The following is a 17,297-nucleotide window of genomic DNA, read 5'->3' on the forward strand; positions in this document are numbered from 1 at the left end:
ACTAAAGATGGTAACAGACATTAACTAAAGTTATAAAACGTTTCAAGTAAATAATGATTGCAGACTTTAAGATCTGTTATACTTGCACCATCTATAAAAATGTATATGAAAAATTCACAGTTATTACATGCATCACCTTAAGGCTAATACACAGAGGAACGGTCACATGGACCGCATGTTGAAGTCTTCCCATTTTTTTCTATTCAGTGTCTCTTTTTACAACTCCTGTCTTTACATTTACAAAGCAGATTCATAATACGTGCAAAATTTTCAACTCGCAAAGAGTTATCACCATAATCACATTTAAAAACAGGTGCCTGGTCTGAGCAAACAGCAGGGCTGCTATTGATCATGCAGTGACTGTGAGACTGGTGAAATTGACATTTTTCACACGCTCTCATGACACATGTCTGTGATAACATCATTTCCCTTGCGGGATCAATGAAGTATCTATCTGTCTTTGAAAAATAAATTCATGAATGATAATATCAACACACAGACAAGGCAGTGCAGAGTTATTCGGACCAATTAGGCAAAAGTGAGAAGTGTCTGCAAATTGTAATGTAAAATTACAAATAGCAGAGGATTCACTGTATTCCCTTGCATGTTGCAGAGCAATCTTAATCAGCAGCGCTTGTTGCAGCAGCACAACTATATAAACAATGGAAGTAGCCATCGTGACATCACCCATTGGTTGAGAAGTCCCATGAAGCCTTAAGCGGAGCAATTTCACCATCGCCATCATGTTGTTTGTGTTTTGTCCTTGTCTAGCGTCTTCTTTCTCTTCTCTTTCTAACCTGTGAATGGCCACAGCAGATGGCTGCCTCCCCCTGAGCTGGGTTCTGCTGGAGGTGTCTTCCTGTTAAAAGGGGAGGTCTTCCTTCCCACTGTCACCATGTACTGTGTAACATGATGCACACACAGGTTAGTCGTGGAGTTCAACAGGTTTGTGTGCTGAGATCAATGCTTTTTACATTATACATACTTCCCTTAGGTAATACTATTAGAAAACACTAGATACATTTTTATTGTAGATGATAAACAACCTTTACACATGATGCCAAATTATAAAAATCAAATAGTTTTTTTTTTTTTTTTAATCTTATCTTAGTCAAAATACAGGCAACTCTTATAGACATAAAGACCTGGATGACCTCTAATTTCCTGCTTCTAAATTCAGACAAAACTGAGGTTATTGTACTCCTGCCCTAAAAACCTTAGAACCATGGTGTCAAACCACATACTTTAGATTGCATTACCTTGGCCTCCAGGAACACTGTGTAAACAAATATGTAGGACTGCCGTCATTCATTTGAGCAATATCTCTAAAATCAGAAACATCCTGTCTCAGAATGACCCCGAAAAGCTAGTTCATGCATTTATTACTGCTAGGATGGACTATTGTAATTAATTATTATCAGGTCACTCTAAAAGCTCCCTGATCCAGTTGATCCAGAACGCTGCAGTGAGAGTACTACCTGAGACTGGCAGTGGTTAGCACTGCTGCCTCACAGTTAGAATAACATCTGAAAGGTCTGGGTTCGATTCCACCTTGGCCCAGAGGCCTCTCCCTCTCTCTGTGTGGAGTTTGCATGCTCTCCCTGTGCTTGCGTGGGTTTCCTCCCACATTCCAAAGACATGCGCTTACTGGGGTTAGGTTAATTGGCTACTCTAAATTGCCCACGGGTGTGAATGTGAGCGTGAAAGGTTGTTGGTCTCTCTGTGTTGGCCCTGCAACAGGCTGGCGACCTGTTCAGGGTGTACCCTGCCTCTCGCCCTATGACAGCTGGGATAGGCTCCAGCCCCCCGCGACCCTGAACAGGATGAGCGGAAGCGAATGAATGGATGGATGGATGGCTTTTCTTTTTCTCCCTGTTAAATTCAGAATTTAATTTAAAATCCATCTCCTTACATACAAAATATTGAATAATAACGGCCCAATAATATTTTAAAGACCTCATAGTACTTTATTATACTAAAGAGAACACTTTGCTCTCAGACTGCTGGTTTACTTGTGGTTCCTAGAGGTTTTAAAAGTAGAATGGGCGACAGAGCCTTCAGCTATCAGGCCCTTCTACTATGGAACCAGCTCCCAGTTTGGAGTCGAAAGACAGACCCTCTCTCTACTTTTAAGATTAAGCTCAAAACTTTCCTTCTGGATAAAGCTTATAGTTAGGGCTGGATCAGGTGACCCTGAACTATCCCTTAGTTATGCTGCATGTACTGTAGGATGTCACTTTAAGAGATGCAGACATGACCTCCATGGCGATGAATGAAAGGGTGATAAGGTGCTGACTCTATACATCCACTATCTCAACAGGGTTCTCAGATAAGAACTGGTGGCCTAATCTGAAATGGGTTCACTTCTGACCACATAGGATTTGTTTACTCTTTTATTGAATAGGAAGCCTCATCTCAGGGGTATACATACATAAGGTGAGTGTGTGGATATAATGTGAGGTAAGGGATGGTGTGTTTTTTGTCAAAAAAAGCACATAGAGGTTTTACATAAGTACATGAACAGAATGAATTAAACGTGTAATACAACAAACCCAAACAAGCCTCCTGGAGTTCAGAGTTGCCACCTTTGACCTTTGTAAATTGATGGGATAATAATTCGAAGGGCTTTCTGCATCTTGCGATAAAACTTTGCAGTCCCATCAGGAAATGAATCAGTGTCCATGCTGGTGAGATATTTGAAGTCAATTCCCCATCATTTCTCCATATGCTACTCCGGTACATCAGTCCCATTGGGGATAACCACAGTTTGCTGCTCTCTGAGACCGATCCTGGTGGTATGTGCTTGATGAGTTCTGGGTAGTTAAGAAGCCCACAGCTGTAATTCGAAGCCACCGGTGAGCAGCAACCGCTGGGGTTTGTTGACTGCTTGTTGGGCTTCAGACAATGATACAAAGCTCTGGAGGAGGTTGTCGAGATAGAAACAATTCTTCACTGGGTGATGGGTATCTTCGCCTGGTCTACTATGATGTCCAGAGAAACCAGAGAAAGGGTCTGTCCGGTATCAGAAGAAACCTGATGGAACATCCTCTTACTGCTACTTATTGTGATGGGGTACTCCCTGAAGCAGTGGTCCAGGCAGGAGATGCTCATTCAGGCTGTTACTGTTGTGTACAAATGAACAACTGAAGACGATGTAATTCTTACCATTGTGATGAGCCATGTAGTGCGATGTATATACCAGGTGCTAACACAGGCCCACATGTCTCCTGTAGCCCGCATCCACCAGTTTCTGAATCTCACCGTTATGTGCGTCTGCTCTAACAGGTTACTTCAAGAGGCGTTTCCCCTGCCCTGCAGGTGACCCAGCACAGAGTTCTGGTTCTTCCTTCTAAAGTAAAGGGGTGGTATATTGGTTGACACCATTCACCCCCGCTCTGGTCTTCTCTAGCATCACCATTTTGAACATGTAGCTACCTTCTCATTCCAGTATGGGAGAACATCTGCCATGGTTGGTTACATGAGAGATTCGCCAGAGGGAGTCAGAGTGCTCATGAGTAGGCAGAGGCCTGGTGCACAAGAACTTTGGCTGGACCCTCAAGAGTTCACACAGGTCACATCTTGACTGCAGTTACAATACAGTGAATAATGAACAGTAGTAACATTTGGCAAACAAACTGTGTGCCGAGTGTTAAATAGAACACTTGAGGATAATGTCCACAATAAAGATAAATAAAAGAGAGCAAAAGTCCACACAGTGTGTTTATACCTGCCGACTGTCCCTGCAAGCAGCTCTGACCAAACTCTCTGCGTAGAAGCAGTTACCTGATGAGATGACCTTCTGATTGGTGCAGAGAATGGGTCAACCCGCTGCTGATTGGCTGACTGGTTCCTGTATTCAAATACAGCTGCTCTGTCAATATGAATCAGTAGTGGACTACGGCTGACTACAGAAGGCTTAGGTTGCTGGTGGACCTTCGATGAGGCACTGAGTGTGTCTTCTAAACTCATCTCTTTTGACTCTGTTTATAGCAACACTCCTGTATTTAATCATTGTTAAACTCTGGCTCTCCTGTAGTTTGCCTTTTGTCACATCTCTCGCTGCTCTCGTCTCTTTCCTCTCACCCCTAACCAGTATACACGAGTATAGTAGCATTTGAATGCTGTATAAACTTGTGAAAAACCTTCAATTTTGCACCAAGTTGATAGATTTTAATGTTTTGTGTTTGTAGCCTACAGTGTTTTTGTAAACAGTTTCTCTAATAGGCATTTCTGTTTGTCTCTAGCTGTGATGTAATTCGGCTTCTCTCTGGAGAGCAGTGATTGCTATGTTGCACAATTAAGCTCTGCAAGTAGCTCACCCACCACTGATTGCATGTGTACAGATACATCCAGCTGTTCATATTGTTTCCAAAGTTGAGAAGCTCCAGAATGGCAACCAGAGGGTCCATTACCAACACCTGAAGGTCGCATGTGCGAAAACTGCAGCCTCTCAGCGCCGCAGTTAAGGCAAACCTGGCTGAGTGATGACAGAGTGTTTGAGGCAGATGCAAGCCACGCAGTGAGAGCCCTCACACTGACACTCTCCACTCCCTGCTATCAACCATCAGACATGATTACAGCTCCCGCTCCTTGATCCAGTGCCTGGCTGAGCCCACTACTTTGATTTCTCGTGATTCTCTCCTGCAGCCGAAGTAATCTAACAAGATGCTCAACTCAGACAGAGACTTGACCCTGGCGCGACATTTGTTAAAGTCATGCTGCAAATGGGAACAATTTGTCAAACATCTTCTACTTTATTCAGATTGAATGAGGATGTTTCACAAGGTGGTGCTTTCTCTCTGCTCATATTTTACTGCCGGCTGAAGGTAAAGGCAGAGATTTATTCAGCCACAAATTCGTCCACGGGGGCCTACAAATAGTACTGCAGATAGCACGAACATTAATAATCTCCTGCCAGTGACGACTGTGACCAGACAGGCAGTCATACTATTACCAGATGTAGGAAAGTAAAGCAATTTAATGACATTGAAAAACACCAATTAACATTTATAACATGCAATGCAATGAAAAACCTTTACAAAACACTGCAGTTTTCCGGATCATGTTGCTAATGTTAATGCTGAACAATATAACAGGTTTTGTTTTGGACTGGCAGCATACTGAAAATAAGGCTTAATCAAAACCAATCTAACACTTCACTACAGCACACTGAATCAGCAGTGTAGGTGGATGGCAAATATCATGAATCCAGATCAAGTAATTTGATTACAAAAAAAAAAAAGACGTTTGTAATCCATTACAGGTACTCAGCCTCTGCTTTGTCATGTCTGAGAAAATAACCCTGACGGTGACATAGTGATACCACAACTTGGATTTGGAGACTACAAAATTAGGAAACAGTATGTTCCATTTCTGAAAAGTTGTATTGTGGGAAATGTAGGAATCTGTGCTATCGGAGCTAGAGTCCCACAAAGCTCAAAATATCTTGGCTTTTGTTGGTATTTTTTAAAGGACATCTCCAAAAACATATTTAAATTTTTAGAACTAATTTGCTAAAGTAGCAATTTAAAATAGTTAAATATTTTGGAGAAAAAAAATGCATACTGTCCCTCTGTAAATGAAAAGATCAATACATCCTTCATATCTGTACCATATACCCTATTGCTATTCCTAAGCTTTTGTTTGCATTATGTTGCACTTTCTTGACTTGATAGTTGAGATTGCAATCTCAAGACACTTCCCGGTTAAGGCCATCGCCCATTGGTTTTGAGCATAACATTTAGATGCTTCAGGGTTGCAGTTTTAGTGTTGTCATGTTGATTACTTGGAGCCAGAAATCACCAAATTTGGATAGAGAGTGCAGCGCTAAGTTGTCAGCTAACAGCAGCAAGTTTGGTTAGAAAGTTGCATTCATAAACTGTACATAAACACAGATGCCCGATCCTTGGTCTGTACCACAGCCATTATTTACTCAGTGGCTTTGGTCTGTACCACAGAGCAGAATGTACCACTTGTCAGATTCCATTAAATTAAACCCCAGTTCCATTAAAATGGAGTTCAGTGATAGGTGGCCTAGCAGACAGGTGTCAGATAGAGTCGCATGTGTCAAACACCTGTCAGTCGAAACAGCCATCTCAACTTTAAGCTTTGCCAGTATCCAAATGTAACTTATGAAAATATAAAATTCACCCACTGTACAGTTATGAAGAGGGAAACTATTCTTACCGGGCTGTAAACATGCTTTTTTTTAAGGCTGTTTAGCCACGGATTTTAACATAGGAGTCTATGGGGATTGACTCTCTTTTGGAGCGAGCCTCACTTCCCCACTAAAGGAACTGAGGACCTGTTTTTGACACTTCCATGTTGGCTTCATGCTCCTGGTTATTACTGTTTGGTCTGTACACTAAATATGTTCAAGCTAGAAGCCAGTTCGCTGGTTAGCTTAGCTAAACTAAGGCTAGCTCTTCCCCCAGTCTTAGTTTTATATTTAAAATACAGACATTAAGTTGTATTGATCTGCTTATTTATTGATTTGTAAAAAAAAAAAAACAAAAAAAAAAAAACAATATACTGGTGGTCAAATCAAATTTAATCAAGACTGGGTTGTCTATATATTTATTTAATAATATCAGCCTGTAATGGATTACATTTTTCAAACTTTTTTTCCCCAAAATCTGCTGAAGCACCATTTGGCTGTTATAGAAAACCTAACAGATCTAAATGTTTATATACAAGGCACAGCTAAATTATATAGCCTAACATCACAAGGAGATTCAGGACCCAAAAATCAGTCTTTATGATATGCAATGATATGTGAATTTTCTTATTACTTTGTCAGGTATAAAACCACTGGAAAAAAAAATAAGTTAATAAGCAAACCTTTATACACATCTTACATAATATTTAATGAATCCATTTCAAATATAAAAGGTCAGTAATATATGCTCCAATTGAAAAATATCAACTTAATATCCCAACTTATCTGTGGCCTGCTGCAAGGTGACACCAGAGGTGAAGCTGCCTATAATAATGCACAGTGGAGAGGGGAGTACAAAGAGTACTGCAGCTGAAGTAAAGGAAATAAAAACAAAGCCCTCTAAAATTTTGAGTAATAATAATCATAAAAAAAGACACTTCACACATACAATATACACTATATATACACTGTATTTAGTAATGGTCATTCTTTTGCAACTTAACAAAACAGAGCTTTATAAAATGAGAATGGCAGTGTGCAGTTGGCAATGACACATTACGTTTGACACAGAACTTGTGCTCAATATGAATAATGTCTGTTTCCTGTTTTATTTGTTCCAACGGCTTTAGTGGAAACGGCGTCCAGCGGAGGATGGATGGCCGTTGTTCTCCTCATGCCGGGGTCTGAATGGTGGCTTTGATCTCAGCAGACGCCCTCTTCTCCTTTCGCCCGGCGTACTCACCGATAAAGGAGCCGTCTTCATTGAACTGAGCGTCCTCGTCGCCGTAGTCCACCAGGCTGTCCCCGCTTTCCACCGCTTTGATCTCCCTGCTCAGCGAGTGTTGGCTGCCCTTGAGTGGCTTCTCGTCGTTGTCACTGCGAGAGAAGCACAGTGGCTTTAGAAGCACCTCATTTCACCCATGGCTTCACTCTGTAGCTTATTGGAGAGGACGGGGCTGCAGTGAGCCTCTGTGACTGACATTATCCTTTATTTCTGGCTGACCAATGGGAAATAATCACACCGATGCATATGTTGAAACAAAATTAAAACTTGAGCATACGTGCCTCATTTGACCAAGCGCCAACTGGAAAACAAATGAGATATTAAGGGGCACATTAAAGTGGTGCTGGTGAGGCTACACACATGCTGTGGTCCTGTAATGCAAAAACAAAAGTGAAACCATTACATAGGATTTACTATGTAATATTGCCATGTGAATCCTGGTGACATTAGAACTTTTGACACGAACTACCAGTTATTCAGGAGCTCGGTGGACTGGCTAGCTTTTCATAAATTCAAACTTAACCTGATTCCAAAGCAAGAGTGGAGATCGAGGTACGGTATGCTTGTCAAGATTATGGAAGTACGGTGACAGAAATAATTATTGGATTCCCTACAGAAGTCGTGGGCTTGCTCACTTACAAAAAATTGACAGCCTCTAATTTTTATGGCAGTTGCATTTTAATGGAGAGAGACAGAAAAAATCCAGAAACATTATACTTTGGGGCTGTTTTTCTGTTAAGGGTACAGGACAGCTTCCCCACATTGAGACCATGTACCATAGAATCCTGAACAAGAACCTCCTTCCCTCAGCCAGGACACTAAAGATGGGTCGTGGATGCATGTTCCAGCATGACAATAACCCAAAACATACCACCAAGGCAAAAAGGGAGTGGCTAAAGAAGAAGCACATTAAGGTTCATGCAGTGGCCTAATCCAGTCTAATCTCAATCCTGTAGAAACTCTGTGGAGGGAGCTGAAGCTTGGAAACCCAAAGGATTTAGAGAGTTTCTGTAAAGAGGAGTGGACTAAAGTCCCTTCTGAGATGGTGACCAACTGCAGGAAGCGTCTTCCTGCTGTGCTTGCAAAAAGGGTTTCTCCACCAAGTACAAAGTCATGTTTTACTTGTGGATCAAATGCTTATTTCACTCAATGAACTTTTAGGTAATGTGTTTTTTCTGGATATTTGGTTGATCTTTGGTTTGGTTCTGTCTCTTCATTAAAATGAAACTACCATAAAAATGAAAGACGGTTCATTTCTTTGTGAGTGAGCAAGCTTACAAATTCAGCAGTAACTCCTGAACCAAGCAGCAAGGATTGGAGGGCCCTTCCAGGGCTTAGCTAAGAGGACCGAGTGACAAAGCTGTTATAAACGGAAAATAAATATTAGATAGGCTCAATAAATATAGATTGTATTCTAAAGGGTTTTCACAAAAAACCTTTAGACTATATGATTAAATGAATCTTAGCTTAGCAGACCTGAACACTTGAAACTTTAGTTGGGACCATTTTCTGTCTGTGCTACATTATGGTGATATGATTTATAGCAGAGAGCAGACTTGGCACTCAGTGACTCTTGAATAGAAATCAATGGGAGCGTTCTAAAGCGCCCCTGTCATCAGAGCCAATCAACAGCCAAACCAGGAAACTCATGCTGTTGCAGGTACAGGCCAGTTTTAACTGTTTGGTGGCAAGCATATTAACCTTTTATCACCCTAGTCCTAGAAACATTTCAGAAACAGTTTTTTTTTTAATCAGATTTGACTTTTTTTTTTTAAATCAAGTTATGGCTCTCTCTTTCTCTCCCCCTTGCTAGGACCTTCAAAATAACTGTCCACATAACTGCCGTTGCCATGATTTGCTTTTAGAAGGACGTTGTTTATAGGCATGCCGTCGCCTCCACTTTAGTCCTTGGGTGTTCTTTTTTACTCTTAACTTTATTATTTATAGTCCTCATCATTGCATCTTCTAGGAAAAAGTTGGGTGATCAGAAAGATGTGACGGACATCTTGTTGTTTACTTGTAAGATTCTCAGTGCACACTGCCAGCTGCACTAAACTGACGCACCGAGCCAGTGAGCTGCTTTCAGTGTCTGCTCTGACCACCTGGGACAATTCATAGTGCACCCTAAAAATGATTTTTTTGGTAACTCTTGGTCAAATGTTTGTATCCATGTCATTTGACTTACTCCAGTATCCTGTTCTTAATTAAATATACAGTATATAGTTTTGTTTGGTTACTTTCTTTATCATTTGTACTCATTTCTTTTTAAACTGTTGCTCAGCACCACTGTATGAGATGAAGCCCTTTTCAGAATTATATAAATTCATATTTCATTATTAACAGACACCCAGTGACCCATGTCTGAAATTATATATTGTGGTTACTGACCTCATTATTTTTTGCCTGAGAGCAGTGCCTTCCTGTAGTCTTGTAGTCACTTGAGTTTGAAGGTTAACTAGCACCTAATTCAGCTGAGCGGTACCTGCCCCAGACTGTGTGCTAAGCAGGTTTTTTTTTTTTAAATTGTTGTATCAATCTTTTCATCTGAGTCCCTGCAAGAAGGCATACTAGCACACTTCCCAAAATGCTGAGTGGTTTCTTAAAGTTTAATATATTTTTTGGCCTAGTTAAGCGGTTATACTTGAAAAATACTGTTTGTTGTTATGCTGCAACCGAACATAGTCAGTCGGTGGTTTAAAACACTGGAGCTTTTGCGAAAAGCCGGGCCACCTCGCACCTGAAGTGAACATGACAAAGTCTAAATGCTGTCACACTGAGCCACTTCAGAGTTCGTCACATCAGCATTTGTTGTGCTGTGCAGATCACACTGATTGGAGAATTACACTGGGACTCATACTGCGTTAGACTGTTATGAATTGGACCACTAAAGGATTAATGAAACGTGCCCAGATATTACTGCCCCGGAGATGAGCTGCTTTCAATTACATTGATTGGTTTTACTGTCCTGCTGTGTGCCGGGCAGCTCGCGTTTAACTCCATCCGGACAGAAAATGGCAACTTGTGAACGGTGCTGTGGCTCCCTTTATGATGCAATCTGTCACAACACACCAACACAACACCGTATCTACGATCACAACTTCCTATGAAGGGATGCTACTACTCTGACAACACTGACGTGTAAACAGCTTACTGCTGTTTATCGCATACTTTCCAGTTAGTCAGTCCATCAAATGTCTTCAGCTGAAGAAGTGTGAGGCTCCATGGGAACCTCACGCATGCTGGGGTGTCTTTTTAGTGAGAAGAGAAATGCAAAAAAATAATAAAAATTACTGAGAAGAGAAGATGGAAAGACCGCTAGCAGAGGAGCAATTCATTTGCTGTTGCGCCTGAATTGCAGCCGGGTGGTGAAATAGCGCTCTGAGGGTGACGCTTACCTGTATTCACAGAATGTGTCGTCATTCATGCCCTGAGACTCCACATCTGGGTGAAGGTCTTCTTTTTCTTTTACTGCTCACAAAATAAAGAGAAGATATCAGCGATCTCCTCAAGAGATGACTGCCAGTGAAGATCACTACGTCCCCCGACTGTTAACACTGTCTGAATAAATTTGAGTGTCAGTCCCTAATTCCCCGCACTTACTCAATGAATGAAAGATCAATGCAAGCTTTAGAAAAGTTTATAAAAAAAAATTTTTTTTAAATAGCTTTTTATATATATATTTTTTTAATTTAATTTAATTTTTCTTTAATCATACATTTAGTTTTATGGGAAAAACGAATCTTTGGTTTAAATGTTTTCCTTAGTATGTGGGGAAAAAAAAAGCACATGGCTCAGGGAAATGAAAAAAAAGGTTGTGGCTAATGAGAACTTAATGAGGAAACAAAGGACAGAGCTGCATCTCGCTCTTTATTTCTGCTGACGAGTGAAACCATCGCTGGCCAGACGACAAACCTGAAGGCCATTAGCCGTGAATAATAAAGCTGATAAGGACTCTTGTGTCCCCAGTCGGAGGACTAACACTGAGATACTACAGAGCTTCTGTCACTATTCACCGTGCAGCCTGCTCATGTGCAGCATTTGCATTTTGTCTCGCTGTGGGCTGCACTTTGTTTAGATTGTTTGCTGGAAAAATAATGCAAAATTCAAATGCTGGTCATACAGTACAAATGCTTATTTTCCTTTCAATAGAGCAGCCTATTTTATGTATAAATTTGCATTAAAATGCCTGGGGAAAAAAAAGAAACTAGCATCATACATATTCCTGTAATGGCTTCTGGGATGATTGATCATTTTTTCATGTCAACAAACAACAAAATGGAACTATAATGATGCTCTGAGCAGCAATTAGTATTCCAGCAAGGTGATGAGCGTGTGTGCTTGTAAAGTGGGGACCTACCAGAATACTTCCCTCCTTTATTTCTGTTGACAAAGCAGGCGATCAACACAATGAGCGTGAGGAGAGCGATGGCACACATCAGGCCGATAAACCAGCCCTTGGTAGATATCCCTCCGTGGATGCTGGCCAGACCTGAGGAGAACAATACCCGGTGACTTTGACTCGCCTTGGCCTTTTCATCAGGACACTTGATTGAATGTTTACATCGACAGAACCTATCTGATGCAAAGGCAGAAGGTGGCAGGGCGCTCCACTGATGGAAACACTCCAATATTAATATTAAACAGCTAATCCTGCTTGTCTAATTAATCAAGCAAGGAACGCTGTACAAATGTAATTCCTCTTAGTGAGCCAAATTAAATCCTTGTGACACCGTAAAGGACCACACGTTGCAGCTTGAGTCACCGCTCAAGGACACGCGGGTTGCACCTGCTTTTTTCTTTTTTTTTAATGGGAGGTCAATTAGTTCTGCTTCTGCTTTTTTTTTTGTTATAGTCTAAGCTTTTTCCCCTCCTCCTCACCTGTAGGCCCCGTAGTGATAATGTCTTCAAATATACTAGAATTATAAACCCGGCTGTTAGGAATAAGGCGCACAGTGTACTCGGTCTCAGGTTCAAGGCCATCAATGATGTGGAAAGTCTTAGAGTTGTTTAAGACCTTTGATATCTTCCAGTGACCCTCACCTGTGCAGACGAGTGAATGATCGACAACATGTCAGTACTCATGAAAACACACAGCTAGCTTTATCTACTGTAGAAAAGACTGAACAGACAGAACACGAGTGCTTTATTCTAGTCTATAGAGAAACCAAAAGAGATCGAGCTCACGGTTGTTCATATATGCGATATAAAACTCAGCATGCTCTCCTCCAGATATCCAGCTGATATTTGCAGAGCTGTCGCTAACAGCAGAGCTAACATTAAACAGGGCCGGGACTGACAAGATGAGGGAAAGGAGAGAAATGGCAAAAAAGGGTTAGCAGAGGACAAAGCAGATCAAAGTGTTAGCACTCGAGTGTGTTTACAGGATAAAGGATGCTGCTCAACGCTTTCTAAGGAAGAGGCAAGCGTGCTCCTTACTAACACTATTGTAAGGAGGCATCAATTACATCTGACAGAAGGGGACGTCGGGTCAGTCTCACAACAGGACAAGAGTAATGTGGATATGGAAATGGAAGCACAGGTGGAGCCTGCAAAGCTGAATGGAAATCTACTAAAACCTGAAGACATGATGGATGTAAAGGTTCCATGAATGAAATCAAGTTCTGCGTACAACACATTTATAAGCCACCATTATTTTTTTCCATTTAATTCATTATTGTTGTACTATATTCCATATTTTTTTTTCTTTCTACATGACAGGTATTCGAATATTTTTGCCTGAAAGGAGCAACTTTGGCCCATGGTCATTTTCTCCTTTGATGAAATACAGAAAGGCAAGAAAGAAAGAAAGAAGCTGAAACGAGACAACGTTGAGCATTTTTCTAGGTAAAGTGCAAATTATCAGAATTGTGTGTGTTCATCTGAACTCAAAAAGTAGAAAAATAGTTTCAGCTCTAACATTAAATTTAAAAAACAAAAATAAAAAGTGAAAAAACAATGCATAATGTAATTTAATGAATGTCAAGGACACAAAGTTAGTTTACAAATGAATAACTGGCTTGAATAATCCCGTCTTCACTGTTCTCTTCCTGTTAAATAGGAGTTCTTCCTCCCCACAGTCGCCAAGCGCATGCTCATATTGGATCATTGAATTATTGGAGTTCTTTCTTTAATATCTTAGGATATAAGTGCCTTGAGAAGAACTGCTGCTACATAAATAAAACTAAAGTGGAAAATTGAAATTTTATGTGTTTTAGCTTCATCTCTTCCAGACGTACCTATCAAGCTAGTTTTATCCTTTTGATGCTCAAACAGGGGAAGAGGAAAAAAAAATCTAGTAATTTTGTAATTGCTGGGCATCATCAGTATGGGAAACGTGTGCTTTGACAGCAGCTGTCTAAGCTAGTCAACAAAGCACAATCCACTTCATTTCACCACGGCAAACACGAAAATCTTTGTCTTTGCTTCCAGCTCAGGTGCTTTATTTGCTCAGGTGATAACTCAGTTCACAAGAACACCTGTGTCTAAGCTGTCCATCCCCACCACTGCAAACGACACTCTCTGACTAATGTTGATGGATTAGTCACCAGCTATGGCAATTCCAGTCATTGCAAGTGCGTGATGACTTCGACTGACATAGACAACCTGAGTTAAAAATATCCAGAGGCTCACCGCCGTGTTTTGTCACCACGTTCCTCAGCTTGCTATTAGCTGCTGCAGAAAGCAGCTGCTCACCCAGCAGGGAGCGAATACCCTGGAAGACACCCCTTCAAAGTCAAGAAGCTTTTTTTTTTTTTTTTTTATAAGGAGAGGCCAGAAAATATTCTGATATAGGAGCTTTCAACAGCTTGTACTTATCCACTTATCTCGGTGTCCTGTAAATATCACCCTCCCAGTATGAGCTCATACTTCCCCGCATGGCTCAGGAGGATGTTTCTCCTTGCTGTTTTCTCTCTGTCCCTGGACCTCTTCTTGTCCCAGAGCTGTGTTACTGTTTACCCAGTTGAAGATTACATGGAAATGTCAGGTGACTACTGGGTCAATACACTGCCACGCAGAGGGTTGAGAGGGGCCCAACAAATCAATCACTTACAATTAGACATATTTGTCCTATCCGAGTGACTGCCACACTGTGGGATCGGGATATAGATCTACTATCCTAGATTTCCTGGTGGTGCCGCAGAGAATTTAAACCCCAGCTTGCAGTACAATATGGCTGCCATTTTACATCATAAACTAGCTGAGATAAATAACTGAAGAGGTATTTTTATCTAAGCTGCTGTCACGTCATAATATTCAAATAAAATGTATTTGGTTTTGTATTCTTGTGCATTTATTTCTTAGCCTTGGCCTCGTGTTCATGCTGTGCTGTTGATGCTTTGCTGTGTCAGAATGTGCTGCAGCTCTACCTATGGTGGAACGAGTGGGTTTGGTCACAGGGGACTTTGGAGTGCTTGGTGGTGAGGGGGAAGCTGACTTGCCTGAAAAGAAAGGACAGACCTTGTGGTTATCAATTGGGATGAGGGCTCGAGGTGCTATTGTCTACTGTTAGCATGCGTGCTACTGTCAGATACACTAAAATTAGTGACTACATAATCTACAGTGAAACATGGTCTAGAGTTTTAAAACTATATTTTACATTTTCGAGATGTGCCTTTTAATTTGACTGCAATCAAAAACAAAAAATGGAGATGAGCGTGTGGCGTGTCTGATGCTCTTACTTGCTTTGGCTCTTAAGGCATCATTTATTACCCCAGCTTGTTGCACTGAGTCTGCCGTTGCTAGGATAAAAGTCAATATTCGTTTACAGCCACTAATGAGCCGAGATTAATATGAATTTATAATTAGGTAACTCATTACCAATTGTTATTAGAGAGGAAGCCGCAAACTTTATCTAAGAAGAAGCTGACGTTTTTCTAATGAAAGGAGGCATCAGAGTGCTCTCTGCTGATGGCAAGGGCAAACAGCAGACAAGGTCAATTATGTGCAGAGAGGCTGAGTGTTTGGGGCTGCTAAATTCTGTACAGGACAAATAAAATGTGTCCAAATGTTTGACAGTCAAGTCCCGATGATTTATTCAGGCCTACAGCACCTGCACACGTACCTACTTCTACTTCTAAAGCATGCAACCACTACTGAAAAGAACTGTTGAGCATGTCATACCAACATAAATGTTATTCTATCAGTATTTCAGAGCAGTTTGATGCTCAGTGTATGCATATATATATGACATGCCACAGTTGCTGCATAAGCAGATCTACATACTGAGGCCAGCAGCGGGAGCCAGAGAGGAAGCTGAAGAAAAAAACAAAACAAAACAAAAAGACAGAAAAAAAAGACAGAAGGGACAAACATTGCATGGCTAAGCAGACGTCCACATTCACAGACACATTTATAATACACACTGCATGATCAAAGCTATATCTCAAAGCAATGCACTACTTTAGTGGCATATGTGAAAGCAAGCAGAGGACCATTAAGAAAAACCCTCACACACACACACACACACGCACACACACACACACACACACACACACACACACACACACACACACACACACACACAGTGATGGAGGTGTTACCACAAATAGCTTTCATGTGCAAACCTTGAACCTCTCCCCCGCACACATGTAATAGCTTGACAAAATTGCAACTCAATACATATAAAATGAGCCATTCTTCCTGTAATCATTTTTCCGGCTTTTTTTTTTTTTTCTAGCATGCAAATAAACAACCCCTAAGAGCCAATTAAGTTTCTTTCTGTGATTGTGAGGATTCTTACAGTAAACAATAAGTAATCGCTTGCATATTAAGCACCTGTGCTGCATTTCAAAGTTGAGAGTTCTGTTTTTACATAACACAGCCTGAGTGCCATACTACATTCAGTTTTTTTCCCTGCATTTGTATTGAAAGTGCCACCTGCTTATTTATTATCACTACAGAGCATTTAGTGACACTCACATACAGCTTCCTGTTTCATTTCCCATCCCACCGACCGCAATCACAGGAGCTTGACTTGAATTTGAGCCAGCTGAAGTATGGTGTGTGGACCTCAACTAATGATATGTAATTAAAAGGCAAAGATTACATGTTACAAGCTTGCAAATTATGATGACTTACCCAGCAACTCTTTCATGATTGCACAATTCAGTAATAAAAACTTCAGTTTCCTTCCTGCTCAAAGCAATTTTCTTTCTTAGCTGATTGTTTCATAGCTCACGCTCTCTGTCCAATCAATAAGCATTTGCTCTCTCATGACAGTGACAAATGAAAACCTCCACTGCAGCCATATGAAATTGTTTATCCACAAAAATTACTTACATGAAGATATGAAAAGCTTGGCTGCTCAGGCTTCTATCATATTGCACTAGTTCAATGCCACTTTGAAATGGTGAAATGACTCTGTAACCTGCTTTGCTTAGCCTCGGTTCACCTGAGCAAATTGTGCTCCTCAGAGCTCATCTGTGCTCTCATTGTTCCCCCTGAGAAAGCAACATGCGCTTTCAGCCATTTGCCCACGAGCTTATCTAGACACACAAAGCCTGACCAACTGGCTTTCCAGACCTTCAATCACTCACTTGTTTCCAGGGTGGTGGTGGACTCCTCGCTGATGTCGGGCCCACAGCCCACTGTGGTACAGGAGCACAGGTAGAACTTGTATTTACTCAAGGGCTCCAAGTCACGCAAGATCCACTTGGTGGTATCAGGATTGTTGATGTCTATTGTCTGCAGTGGTCCCACTTCGTCTGTGTCATTGACTGGAAATAAAAATGGCAGAGAAAAAAAAAAAAAAACAACCCAAAATAAATAAATGTAAATATTTTGTGTCACACAAAGTACCTAACAGAAGGTAAAGGAACAACAAGGGAGAAATGCTGTACTTACACTGCATAAGTA

General features: G+C 41.0%; 1 protein-coding gene across 1 annotated transcript in view; it reads right to left on the reverse strand.

Moving 5' to 3' along the window:
- Nucleotides 1-4,958: 4,958 nt before the first annotated feature.
- Nucleotides 4,959-17,297, reverse strand: part of chl1b (cell adhesion molecule L1-like b) — a 76,868-nt gene continuing 64,529 nt past the window's right edge. Inside the window, 7 exon segments of the mRNA XM_030728593.1 lie at nucleotides 4,959-7,534; nucleotides 10,838-10,910; nucleotides 11,800-11,931; nucleotides 12,321-12,482; nucleotides 14,810-14,881; nucleotides 15,666-15,695; nucleotides 16,979-17,158. Of these exon segments, the coding sequence (XP_030584453.1) occupies nucleotides 7,330-7,534; nucleotides 10,838-10,910; nucleotides 11,800-11,931; nucleotides 12,321-12,482; nucleotides 14,810-14,881; nucleotides 15,666-15,695; nucleotides 16,979-17,158 (854 nt within the window). The 3' untranslated portion in view covers nucleotides 4,959-7,329.

This window comes from Archocentrus centrarchus, chromosome 5 (assembly GCF_007364275.1).
Source record: "Archocentrus centrarchus isolate MPI-CPG fArcCen1 chromosome 5, fArcCen1, whole genome shotgun sequence".
In the NCBI taxonomy this organism is placed as follows: Eukaryota; Metazoa; Chordata; class Actinopteri; order Cichliformes; family Cichlidae; genus Archocentrus; species Archocentrus centrarchus.